We start from the raw sequence: 13977 nt of genomic DNA, 5'->3' as shown, positions 1-13977 counted from the left end.
AGCACTTCACCTGGAGAGGCGTCACCAAGTCAAGCTGACGGTCTCTCCGGTGTTTAACTCAAAGGAACAGATGGAGTTTTGAGCTTCGCATTCGTTTTTATTCTGTTTCAACCATTCAGTTTAATCGCCACTGGAGACAATACCATTCCTTACCCACATTTTCTCCTCGGTAAGGCCCGCCCCTCCGTAAAACCCCAGCGCAGTCTACTCGCCCGCAACGTTAGAGGCCCGCGGCCGCCTCAGTTACGCGCTACCTTGTGACGTCTCCGGGGGAAGAGGCGGATTCTCTTCTACTACAGGAAGGCGTCCGCTTTCCTGATTGGCTATTCAAGACGTCCGTCAGGACGTGTTGCCCTTTCGGCGTGCGCTGTGAGCGTGTGTCTCCCTGTGGGGGGTGTGTGACAGGGTTTCTATACCCGACGCCAATACTCCTGCCCCTTCCATCAGGGGCTCGGTTTGAGGTCGCCCCTGGCGGGCGACTCTCGAATCTTGACGAAAAGCACAAGAACCCCGACCGTCCCGGAGCTGCGGAGGCCTGCTGGGCAGGCTGAAAGATGGCGGCGGCGGCGGCGTCGGTCCCTGCAACTTCTGGTTCTCAGTTGTCGGTAAGAAGTGGTTGGCATGCGAATGGGCTCCGGGTCGATCCTGGCTCCTCTTCGCGTTTCCTCACGCTTCAGGGCGCTCACTTTCCAGCTTCTCACCCCATCCTGGGGAACGGCGGGGGGCGCCTCGATGGCTCCGTTCTACCCCACCTTCCACTGCTCCGCTGACGAGGAGGCTTGCACCTTTTGGTTTGGCTTCCAGTGAAACAAACCTGGTCCATCCCTAGCTCTTTGCGCATTCACCCTTCGGCCTAGCAGCCGAGGTTACGAACATTGCAAGGACTCAGCGGGGATGACTGTACTCACTCCGTGGCCTGTGAAAAGCGTATAGTTCCTTTGGTCACGTGGGTGTAACGGCCCCTCTTGGAAACTCGCCGAGACCAGGTAGGCTCGCCAGTCTGATTAATAGACAGCTCTTAACGAGTAGTCCGTAGTTTCTCAAGTGCATTCTGGTTGTTGCTATGCTGTTTCCATAGCTTGCATTGCTGACTCCCCTTCCATCCTCTTGGTAACTTTGTTCTATGGTCACCGTAGTCAGAAGCCCGCGCTCGCCAACTCCCACGGTATTACTACGCTGCAACGTGTAAATGCCATTTGTCACGTGCTTTTCTGTTATATTTTAATACGCTTTTCTTTAAACTTGTTCGGAGTTGGAGAGACTGACGGCAGGGGACGCTGATCCTAGATATTGTTTTTGTCTCCACAAGGGCCACCAGTTCAATCACTGACATTTGTCAAATTGAAGTGTTGAACCCTTAGTGTCTTGGGGACCGCCGCATTGGGACGAGATAGGAAGTAAATGTGACAAGGCTTAGGTTAGAGCTGTTTTCTCTTCTTCAGCAAATGTTGAGTGCCCGGCATACTATCAGGCTCTAAGACTACACAGATAAATAGGATAGAATTCCTTCTCTGAAGGAACAAAGCATTGAAGAGAAACTATATGTAATTAGGTAATTGTTACACGGTATGGTTTGATAAGTGCTACCATATTATATATATTACCATATTAGAATGATCTAGGCAAGAGTGATTAGCACTGCTTGATTAGGTGAGAGGTTTCCTAGAGAAGAAGGTGGGGCTGCGTGAAGGAACTGTGTTTGCTTTGCAAGAATAAAGGACAGAGAAAAATTCATCTCAAGCATGTGACAAAATTTAATAGTGCTTTCAGTAAACTTGAAATAATTTGGAATGAGGAGAGGTAATGTGAAGGTAGAGTTGGGTGAGATGAATTGGAAAAATAGATAAAAGTGTAATTTTAGAAGACCTTGTATGGAATCTGGGGCAGAAGAGGGGTAGAGGCGAGAAGACTGAAGACAGCATCAGGGTGAAGTAATAATGTCATAGAAGCTGAGGAAGAAAGACTTTAAGGATGGTAAGAGCAGAGTCATCTCGGGGAAGTCACACTTTTCCTTAGTTTCAGCTTTTTTTCTGGTTATCTAAAGAGTTGTGAGGAGGCCAGAAGTAACCTTTGGGGTTTCAGCAGAATGGGGGTAACAAGTTTGCAGGGTGGTCAGGAGAAAGAATGAGTCAAACAATTGGAGTTCATTCAGGAGTTGTATCAAAAAAAGGGAAGATAAAGGTAAAAAGAACTGTTAGATTATTAGAAAGGGATGTCAGTAGATGGATGAGATTTTTACGTGTAAGAGACGAGATTAATTAAACTTAATTAGCCGAAGAGGGTTTTTTGCTGCTCTCCAAATCTAGTAGCTGGGAGCCGAAGGAGCATTCTTAGAAATTTTGATGTGAGCTGCTCTCTGCCAAGACCACCAATGGGTGGTGGTATTGGAATGTGGTCAACAATTAATCCCTATGTACCTTTGACACATGTCCCAAGGAGTGTTTAATATGAAAGCATATATATATTGTTTGTGCTAAACTCAGCTTTAAGTGGATTCTATCAGGAGCCAACTAGAATCCTTCACACACTAAATTATCATAATCTCTACTAACTTAACCTGCTACATCCAAATGTCTAATTTGGAAGCCACTATGTCACAACACAGCAGTGACCAGATATAGTCTATTTCTCAGTGTCCTCTCAGAAATAAGGTGTATCTCTGCATCTCCACCATGGCCTACAGAATTAAAACAAAACAAAACAAAACACTTTAGCTTAACAAACAGCTGATCTTAACATAGACACAGCATGAAATACTACAACATGAATTCAGAAGGCCTCTTGTATTCAGATTTCATAGTTGTGAACATTGAGCACACGGAGTTAGATGCTTTTACCAGGCAACGATTTTTAACAGGTAGATTCACAAATAGCACAATGTTTAGAAAGCAGCTACTGTATAAACCTCAAATGTGATCAACATTGAAGCAAGTATAGGCTTGAATTGGTCTTTTTAAGTATTTGTTGTTAAAAGCAACAACAGCAGTAAAAGCAGCAATATAACATTTATTGATTACTATGTATCACTCACTAGTGGAGAGGGCAGGTAAACAACTATGATTGGGAATAAATTAATGCTAAAGTAGAGGCAGCAGGGTATTGAAACAATATCTTTTTTTATTTTCCCAATTATTGTGGTCAACACCTGTATGTCACTTTATATTTGAATTAATAAGCTAGTCTCATATTTGGTTTCCCTGGCTTTACCCAAATCCTTTAACCAATCTGCACAGTAACTTCATATTACTTTTCCATAAACTTTTAAAAGCAAATATAGATTTTATAATGTTAAATATGTATGATTTGTTTTAGAAATTGATAAAATGAATGCCTTTATGCTCCTTTTTTTGTATCTTCCTGGCTCGTTCTCTCTCTTACTCACACATACAAAATCACTACCGTAAATTTGAAGATTATCATAATATCTGATACTCATATAGTTTTATAAGGAGCCCTGGTGACACAGTGGTTAAAGTGCTCGGCTGCTAACCAAAAAGGTCAATCTGCTACCATAATGATTTACAGCTTTAGAAACCCTCTAGGTAGTTGTACTGTCCTGTAGGGTCACTATGAGTCGAAATTGACTTGAAGGCGGTGAGTTTGGTTTGGTTTGTACATAGTTCTACATGGCAGGTGTTGTTTTAAGCATTTTTCATATTTTAATTCATTTAATTCTCACAATAACCTTTTGAGGTTGGCATTAGAATTTGCACATTTTGGATGAGCAAAATGAGGCACAGAAGGGTTAAGTCAAGGTTACACAGCTAGTAAATGGCAGAGCCTGGATTAGAACTCAGGCAGTTTGGCTATGTAACCATAAATTTTTTCTACCTAATTATTTCCATATGTAGATGTTGTCCTGCTTTTTTTTTTTTGTAAGCTGAGTGATCATTTAGTGGATTGCTTTTTTTTCAACATTAACTTTGAGAATCATCTATGTTGATTTTTGTAACATTCTTTCATTTATACTTTTGTATAGAATAGTATCTCGATGGTTTTGGAGTTTTAGAATTTTTTGTTAGCTATTATGAACAATGTTATTGTGATCATCTTTGTGTGTAAATCATGTGCCATGTGCAAAATTTTCTTTAGCAATTCTGAAAGTGTGGTCCCAGGATCCTTGGGGTTCTTGAGACCTGACTTAGGGGCTCCACAAAATCTTTTCTTATCCGACCACATATCTGGGACTCTGTCTTAGTTAGCTGGTGCTGCTATAACAGAAATATCGCAAGTGGATGGCTTTAACAAACAGAAATTAATTCTGTCATAGTCTACTAGAGTAAAAGTCCAAATTCAGGGTGTCAGCTTCAGGGGAAGGCTTTCTCTCTCTGTTGGCTCTGGAGAAAGATCCTTGTCATCAATCTTCCCCTGGTCGGGGAGCTTCTCAGTGCAGGGACCCTGGGTCCAAAGGACATGCTGTTCTCCTGGCTCTTGTTTCTCGGTGGTATGAGGTCCCCCGTCTCTCTGTTTGCTTCTGAGTTTTATATCTCAAAAGAGATTTAGACACAACCTCATCTTGTAGATCTAGTCACGCTTCGTCATCATAACTGCTGCTGATGGTACTGATGTTAACATCGTGGATTTATTACTATTTTTAATTATTAAACATCTAAAAATTCTCAGCTTTCATTTTTAATGTGGTGAATGTCAAGATATAAACCTTTGGGGTTTTTAGTAATTTTTAAATGCGTAAAGGGATCCTGAGACCAAAAGTTTGAGAGGGACAGTTCTAGAGCAGACTTCAAACTGCACATTTGGCTGTGAGTTACAACTCAGTACACTGTTCATTGTGGAATGTATTTAGTGGCTCAGGCCATATAATTAAAAAGGGAGGAGAAAACAGTACAGTGAATATATTTGTGAATGAAATTGCTGGGTCATAGAGTATGTGCATCTTCAACTTCACTTGGTAACGCAAAATTTTTTTTTATTTAATCTTTTATTGTGTTTTTGATGAAGGTTTACACAGCAAATTGGGTTCCATCTAATAATTTCTATATATGTTCAGCGACATTGGTTACATTTTCCACATTGTGTGAACATTCTCATTATTTTGGCTCTAGTTGTTCTGTTTCCGTTAATCTAGCTCCCCTGTACCCCTGACCTTCCCATTTATGCTTTCGGGTAAATTTTGACCATTTGACCTCATGTAGATGATTTTTTTTTTTTTAAGGTGCAAGGTATTCATGGGTCATTGTTACTTAGCTGAAAGGTAACCTCCAAGAGTGGTTTCAGTTCGTAGTTTAAAGGGTATCTCAGGGCGATAGTCATGGGGGTTCCTCTAGCCTTTACAGGTCGATTAAGTCTGGACTTTTTATAAGAATTTGAATTTTGTCCTACAATTTTCTCCCGTGGTATCCTGGACGATCTATTGTGTCTCTGGTCAGAACGGTCAGTAGTGGTAGCCAGGCACCATCTAGTTCTTCTGTCTCAGGATAGGTGAGGCCGTGGTGGTTTGTGTAGGTAATTAGTTCTGTTGATTAGTTTCTTCTTTGAGTCTTTGGTTCCCTTCTTTCTCTTTTGCTCCAGACGAGTAGAGACCAATAGTTGTATCATAGATGGCTGCTCACAAGTTTTAAGACCCCAGATGCTACTTACCAAACTAGAATGTAGGACATAAACTTTGTGGACTGTGTTGTGCCAGTTGACAGAGCTGCCCCTCAAGACCCTGGTCCTAAGCTTTCAAACCCAGTAAACCAATCCTGCAAGGTGTTTGGTTGTGTCTGGGAAGCATCCATGACCATGTCTGGTATGTGCTTTGTTATATATATGAATGTATGTGCAGCATATACAAACACGTATATGCATATACATGCATGCATCTATACACACATATACCTTCCTTTACACATGCATGTCTGCATATGTAACCACTGACACATTTTTTTGTTGTTACTGCTGTTGTTGCAAAATTGTACATGTTATAGCATTTACCAGTACCGTCCCTTATTTTTGTGTTCTTCTTGGTGTCATTGTTAACCTTGGTCAAGTTGTTACATTTGGTATTGCCTTTCCCATCACCAAAAATAATAAGTGTCTACTGTTTAGAGAGTGATTTTTCCCCTCCCTCCCCCTCCCATCCCTGTTAACCACAAAGAACATTGATTTCTGTATGTATACCTGTTTTGTCTTTTTATAAAAATGGGATCATGGAGTATTTGTCCTTTTTTGATTGACTTATTTCAGTTAGTGTAGTGTTCTCCAGATTCATCCATATTATAAGATATTTCACAAACTCATCATCATTCTTTATAGCTGTGTAGTATTCCATTGTGTGTATAGACCACAATTTGTTTATTCATTCATCTGTTAATGGCACTTAGGTTTTTCCATCTTTTTGCTATAGTAAGTAATGCTGCAATGAATATAGGTGTGGATATGTCTATTCGTGTCACTGCTATTAGATCTCTAGGGTATATACCTAGGAGTGGGATTGCTAGATCATAAGGTATTTTCTATTTCTAGTTTTTTGAGGAAGCCTCATACCATTTTCCATAGTGGTTGTACCATTTTACAAACCTATCGGCTGTGGATAAGGGTTCCAGTCTCCCCACAACCTTGCCAGATTTGTTGTTTCCTGTATTATTATTATTATTTTTTTTTTGGTCAGTGCCATTTTTGCAGGGACAAGAAGGTATCTCATTGCAGTTTTGATTTGCATGTCTAATGGATAAATCTCAAGCATCTTTCCTCGTATTTGTTGGCTGCTTGAATGTTATCTTTGGTAAGGTGTCTGTACATGTCTTTTGCCTATTTTTTAATTGAATTGTTTTTTCGTTCTTGAGTTGAAGTTTTCTATATATTTTAGAGATTAAACCTTTATCAGATAGATCATTTCCAAAGATATTTTTCCCAGTCTGTAGGTTCTCTTTATACTCTTTTGAAAAAGTGTTTTGATGACCATAAGTATTTCATTGTTAGGAGGTCCCAGTTATCTAATTTGTTTTCTGTTGCTCTTGCATTTGTAGTTGTGTTTGGTAGCTAAGTTGTTTTTCAAAGAGATTGTACCAATTTACATTCCCACCAGCAGTTCCCTCTATTCTGTGTTCTCTTTGTTGTTGTTGGGTGCCCTGGAGTTGAGTCTGACTTAAAGTACTTGAGTCTGACTTACAGCGATCCCATGTAACAGAGTAGAACTGCCTGTAGGGTTCCCTTGGCTATTATCTTTACAGAAGCAGATCACCAGGTCTTTCTCCCATTACGCCATCCCCAGACCACTCATTGCTTTCAAGTCGATTCCAACTCAAAGCGGCCCTATAGGACACAGGAGAACTGTCCCATAGAGTTTCCAAGGAGCACCTGGTGGATTCGAACTGCCAACCTTTTGGTTAGTAGCCATTGCTCTTAACCACTATGCCACCAGAGTAAAACCTCCCCTTAGGGTTTTCAAGACGTGGCTAGTGAGTTTGAACCGCTGACCTTTTGGCTAGTGGGCAAGTGTGTAACCACTGTGCCTCCAGGAGTTCCTTATATCATCTTTAACAGATAGTATTGTCCCACTTTTAAGTTTTTGCTAGTGGAGGGTAGGGTGTGAAGTGGTATACTTTCTGCTTCAAAGTTGTGTTTCCCTGACCATTGATAAGGTTGCACTTTTTTTTTTTTTCCATACACTTACTGGTTGTGTGTGTGTTTTCTTGTGAAATGCCTGTTCATGTGTTTTGTCTGTTTTTCAACTGGGTTGTCTTTTCTTATTGATTTATAGACATTCTTTATGTATTCTAGATGTTAATCTTTTGGTCTGTTAGGGGTATTCCAAATACACTAGTATGTAGCTTGTTTGTGTGTGTGTGATGCCTTCTGATTAATAGAGTTTCTTAATTTTAATATAGTAAAATGTATTAATTTCTTTTTTATGATTAGTGCTTTTTGTTTCTTATTTTAAGAAGTTCTCCCATATCTCCAAGGCATTAATGGTATTTTCTTTTGCAAATTTTAAAGTTGGGGCCCTTTGAGTCCTTATTTACTTGAAATTAATTTGTATGGTGTGAGGTGGATACCAATGTAATGTTTTTACTTAAAATGAACAATTATCCCAGAACTACTTGTTGAAAACTCATTCATCCCTCAATGATTTGCCATTCCAGCTGTCAATATATTAATTTTTCCACATATTTATGGCTGTGTTACTGGGCTCTTTGCCCTATTCTCTTCTTTGTCCCTGTGTTAATACTCACTGTGTTGTTATTCTCCTTCTTATTTCCTCATTCCTCAGGAAAATTATATATGTTCTTGGGCCTTCGCTGCTGTTTAACATAAATTCTAGAGTCTCCTACTGAAATTTTAATTGAATTTCTAGCTCGATTTGAGAATAACAGATGTTCTTAAGATCCTGAGACTTCTGTCAGTGGTGAACATTCTGTTACTTTGTTTATTTAGATCTTTATCATTTTTCAATAATGTTTTGTGATTTCAGATAATGCATATCTTTTATTAATTTTATTTCTAGTTTATTTTTTATCATATAATATGTATTTTAAGTTGCATTTTCTAACTAGTATATAGAATTTTTACTGGTTCTTGCATGACTGTATTGCCCAGCAACCTTGCTAAATTCCAATTAGTTGTAATAATTGAGTATTGTTTGGTATTTTCTATTTAGAGTGTCATAACCTGTGAAGTTGGATCCTTCCTTTTTTATCTTAATATCTGTTATTTCTTGTCACCTTAATGTGCAAGCTAGGAACTGCTGCAGTACAATATTGACCAAAAGTTGTGACAAGTATATATTCTTGTTCCTGATTTTAGAAGGAATGCTTTTAATTTTTTTTTAAATAATTTTTATTTTGCTTTAAGTGAAAGTTTACAAATCAAGTCAGTCTGTCACGCTTAAGCCTGTATACGCCTACTACATACTCCCATTTACTCTCCCCCAGTGAGTCAGCCAGCTCCCTCCCTCCAGTCTCTCCTTTCGTGACTTGTTTTGCTGGTTTCTAACCCGCTCTACCCTCCCATCCCCCCTCCAGACAGGAGATGCCAGCACAGTCTCAAGTGTCCACCTGATACAAGGAGCTCACTCTTCATCAGCATTTCTCTCCGTCCCATTGTCCAGTCCCTTCCATGTCTGATGAATTGTCTTTGGGAATGGTTCCTGTCCTGGGCCAACAGAAGGTTTGGGGACCATGACCGCCGGGATTCTTCTAGTCTCAGTCAGACCATTAAGTCTGGTCTTTTTAGGAGCATTCGGGGTCTGCATCCCACTGTTCTGCTCCCTCAGGGGTTCTCTGTTGTGCTCCCTGTCAGGGCAGTCATTGGTTGTAGCCGGGCACCATCTAGTTCTTCTGGTCTCAGGATGATGTAAGTCTCTAGTTCATGTGGCCCTTTCTGTCTCTTGGACTCATAGTTATCGTGTGACCTTGGTGTTCTTCATTCTCCTTTGATCCAGGTGGGTTGAGACCAATTGATGCATCTTAGATGGCCGCTTGTTAGCATTTAAGACCCCAGACGCCACACTTCAAAGTGGGATGCAGAATGTTTTCTTAATAGAATTTATTTTGCCAGTTGACTTAGAAGTCCCCTTAAGCCATAGTCCCCAAACCTCTGCCCTTGCTCCACTGACCTTCGAAGCATTCGGTTTATCCTGGAAATTTCTTTGCTTTTGGTCCAGTCCAGTTGAGCTGACCTTCCCTGTATTGAGTATTGTCCTTCCCTTCACCTAAAGTAGTTCTTATCTACTAACTAATCAGTAAATAACCCTCTCCCATCCTCCCTCCCTCCCCCCTCTCGTAACCACAAAAGAATGTGTTCTTCTCAGTTTATACTATTTCTCAAGATCTTATAATAGTGGTCTTATACAATATTTGTCCTTTTGCATCTGACTAATTTCACTCACCATAATGCCTTCCAGGTTCCTCCATGTTATGAAATGTTTCACAGATTCGTCACTGTTCTTTATTGATGCGTAGTATTCCATTGTGTGAATATACCATAATTTATTTAACCATTCATATGTTGATGGACACCTTGGTTGCTTCCAGCTTTTTGCTATTGTAAACAGAGCTGCAATAAACATGGGTGTGCATATATCTGTTCGTGTAAAGGCTCTTATTTCTCTAGGGTTGCTTTTTTTTATCATTGAGTCTGCATGCCATGGATTCTTTGTAAATTTTTTTTTTTAGTAGGGTGAGAAAATAGTTCTACTTTTAATAATGGCTAAATATTGAATGCTTTTTTTTAAAACATTTGATGATGCGATTTTTTGCTGTAATGGAATGGATTACGCTAAAAGATGTTATAAGTTCACTTGGTCTTACATTCCTGGAATAACCCAATTTGATCATACTGTTTTATCCTTTCTTTGTAGTTGGGTATGGTTTGCTAAAATTTTTGTTTATCATATTTAAATTTCTTTATGAGGAAATAATGGCCTGTAATTTTTCTTTTTTACCTTTTTCTTATCTGATTTTGGTATCAAAACAAACAAACAAAAAATTTGCCATTGAGTCAATTCTGCCTCATAGCAACCCTATAGGACAGAGTAGAACTGCCCCACAGAGTTTCCAAGGAGTGCCTGGTAGATTTGAACTGCCCACCTTTTGGCTTAGCAGACATAGCACTTAACCACTATACCACCAGGGTTTCCTTTGGTATCAAGGTTGCCTCAAAATATGAATGGGTTCCTCTTTATTAAAGCTTTTGTGTAAAAACTGAGTTGTTACTTGATTTTTTTTTTTTTGTAATCAAATTGATTCCTTAAAGTAATTGCATTGATTGTATCCCTAACCTGCTCGTAACTCTCCTTTATGTTCCTCCACCATCAGACCTTGACTTAGTTCTCCAATTTTCTTTCACCTTGTGTACACAAACTTTTTTCAGCCGAACTGGTATATTCATTAGGCTGGCAACAACTGCTTTCCAATACCCGTTTCTAGTTTGTCAGGATTCAGGTTAACCTATAAGGAAGGCCCAGTTATCAATTTTCGGCCCTATCAAAAACCTTCCTTGGGCCCCCTTATCTGAAGCAAAGTTCTGTTAAATCCTTCTGAATTTAATTCGCATTTTGTCTGTGTTAAAGCCAGCTTGGCAGCTCCTACCTACTCTGTTGTGTTAAAAGTTTTATCTTTCTGAGTTCTTCTAGCCATATTGCACATTCCATTTGAAAAGAAGGCAAATACATAACACATTTAAAAAAATTCTTTACATTTAACACTTAACACTCTCGTACACAGAGATGTTTAATAGTATTTGAATTATAACTGTTCCTAGGTCGGACATTTTGCCCTAACAGCTTAAGCCACCAGGAAAATTAGTGGTGAGGTTAGATATTTTGTCTTCAATCTTGAGAGTTTCTCCTGGAGTTATATCATTTTAATTGGAGAAAATTATCAACTGCTTGGAGCCATGGAGAGAGTGCTGGTTGAGGAGTTGGAAGACTTGGGCTCCTTATCAGCTGAGACCTTGAACAAGTGGCTTAAGTTTTCTTACTCTATTTTCATGTATATCCTGGGGTAATAATATTTGGTATGCCTACTTCAAAGGGATCTTGTGATAATTAAAGTAGAGGAAAAGATGGCAACAGTTAGAAAAAATTGTTTTGAGGGATTTATTATAAAAGTTGAGAAATGAAGCAGGAGCTAGAGGGGGCCCTGAAGTCCAGGAAAGTTGTTTTTGTCTTTTTTTTGAAAAAAGATGGTACCAAGCAGGAAAGTGGTTAATTATAGGATCCAAGCCTTTGGGTAGGCAAATGGAGATAGGCCTGCTACTCAAAATTCATTGTGTGTTTCAGGGGAGGGAAAGGAGAGCAAATCAGTACACAGATGTAGGAAGATAGGTGAATTCTCATTTGAGAACTATTTAATTGCAAGTTTATCACATATTCAGTGTAATGAAATTTCCCCTGATTCTTCAGAGAAGGATTGGATGAGTCAGAACCTTTTTGAGTCTCCTTTTCCTCTTTTGTAAAAACAAGGAGAATGTACTAGATGATTCCTATGGTTCTTCCCAACCCTTAAAAATACCACTGCCTAATGTTGATAACTTTTCTTCAGTTGCTTTCTCAGTTGAACGGACCTGGCTGTTAATGATTTTAATTGATACTTTTTTTTTGGTTACTGTTTAGCATTTCTTAGCTTTATTTAATTTTAAAATAGTTCATATAAGTCATTTTTAAAAGCTATTTTATGTTGTCTTCTCTTTGCTTTTGGTTGATTTATGTATTTGTTCTTCCTGTTCTTCCCATCATATTGCTGGCAGCAAATGAGCATGTTAACCCAACACATTCACAGGGACTCACATTGGTTAAATCCTGACATTCAAAACGAGATGGCTGACAAGAAAATGTAATACATTTAGAATTGATTTTCCAAACAAAATCTCATTATAGCTTTCGTTTTTACATACAAAGATTCTCCTTAGTTTGTCCATTGACTAAACGGCATTTTGATGATAAGTGACAAATTTTGTTAAAGGACAAATTCTTGAACTGTTGATTTTCTAAGTATAAGTCAGCAAATTGGATGAAGATGATTTGTTTATTTTGACAAATTGTTATGCACAGTACAGTGTTCACTTACTCTAGTAAAATTGTTTCAACAATTATTAGTGAATCTAGGGGTGGTTTTTGTTTATAAAAACCCTAGGAGGCAGTTCTGTCCTTTAGGGTCACTGTGAGTCAGAATCAATTTGACAACAATAGGTTCAGTTTATTTTATTTTATAAGGAGAAGCCCTGGTGGTACCGTGGTTAAAACACTCAGCTGCCAACCAAAAACTCAGTGGTTCAAACCCATCAGCCGCGCTGTGGGAGAAAGATGAGGCAGCCTGCTTCTGTAATGATTTACAGCTTTGGAAACCCCATGGGACAGTTCTACTCTGTCCTGTAAGGTCAGCATGGGTGGAACTGGCTCAGTGGAAGTGGGGTTTTTTTTTGTTTGTTTGTTTTGTGTTTGCTTTATATTGACAAGGAGTACTTCCTAACAATTGAACAGTAACTGTTAAATAATAAGATTCTGGTGTGCAAAGGGTTAAATGCAGTCAGTTGTTACAAAACGTTGGTGGTTTCAGTCTATCCAGAGGCATCTGGTGATCTACTTCCAAAAAATCAGCCATTAAAAATCATATGGGAGCGAGCGCTGTTTTACTCTGATTCACATGGGTTGCCATGAGTCAAGATCAATTCAGTGGAAGGAGGTTTCTGGGGTAAGGTTGTATATAACCAGTGAAGACCTAGTTTCTTTGTGAATAATCATATTTAAAATTAAGCTGTGCAATAATTTGTGATGTTTTACAGGAACTTTGGCTGTGGTATGTATTTTAAGAGTCGAAAATTCATCCTGTTTTCTAGCCCTCTTCAAAATCTGACGTTAAATTGCCAAATAATTTGAGAAACACCAGATATTAGTCCTTCTATTTTTGTGTTATTTACATGTGAATATTACAGTACACTTATCATTTATTTACCGAAGTACCCACCCCTCCCAAGGTCTCTGCCTCCTCCTCTAATTTTTACAGCACCAAAGCCAAACCCATTGCAGTCGAGTCAAATCCAACTCATACTGTCCCTATAGGACAGAGTAGAACTGCCCCATAGGGTTTCCAAGGAGCGCCTGGTGGATTCAAACCACTGACCTTTTGGTTGGCAACCGAACTCTTAACCACGGTGCTAAGAGGGTTTCCCTTTGCAACACAGTGTGTGTTTTATATTTGCTTTCTTAAGTCAACTAGTAAATTGAATGGATTTTTTTAACACTGATGTACAGTCTTCAGTTTTTAATCCAGTATGAAAATTATGATGTCTTTTATTCCAGTAAGTTGGTTATTGGTTATTTTAAAATCTTTATTGTTCCCTTGTACTTTTTTGGACAAAGATTACTCTGGTGCTTTATAAATAGTCATAGTTCTTCAAAGGTGAGAAGTGAAAACCTGGTTTGACAAGGCCATTTGAAGAAGAAAAATGGATGTTTGTGAATTTTGAACCATTGGCAGTCATACCTTCCACCTCAAAACCACCAAACCCACTGCCGTCGAGTCGGACTTGGCCCTC

General features: G+C 39.1%; 1 protein-coding gene across 1 annotated transcript in view; it reads left to right on the top strand.

Annotated features, from left to right (window-relative positions):
• The first annotated feature begins 344 nt into the window (after positions 1-344).
• The window catches only part of CEP57 (centrosomal protein 57), a 50329-nt gene continuing 36696 nt past the window's right edge, over positions 345-13977 (top strand). Inside the window, exon 1 of the mRNA XM_049889547.1 lies at positions 345-605. Within this exon, the coding sequence (XP_049745504.1) occupies positions 555-605 (51 nt within the window). The 5' untranslated portion in view covers positions 345-554. The remainder of the gene's footprint in view (positions 606-13977) is intronic.

The sequence above is a fragment of the Elephas maximus genome, chromosome 7 (assembly GCF_024166365.1).
Source record: "Elephas maximus indicus isolate mEleMax1 chromosome 7, mEleMax1 primary haplotype, whole genome shotgun sequence".
In the NCBI taxonomy this organism is placed as follows: Eukaryota; Metazoa; Chordata; class Mammalia; order Proboscidea; family Elephantidae; genus Elephas; species Elephas maximus.
The sequence above is the reverse complement of the archived record's forward strand: the minus strand, read 5'-3'. Positions and strand labels throughout refer to the sequence as shown.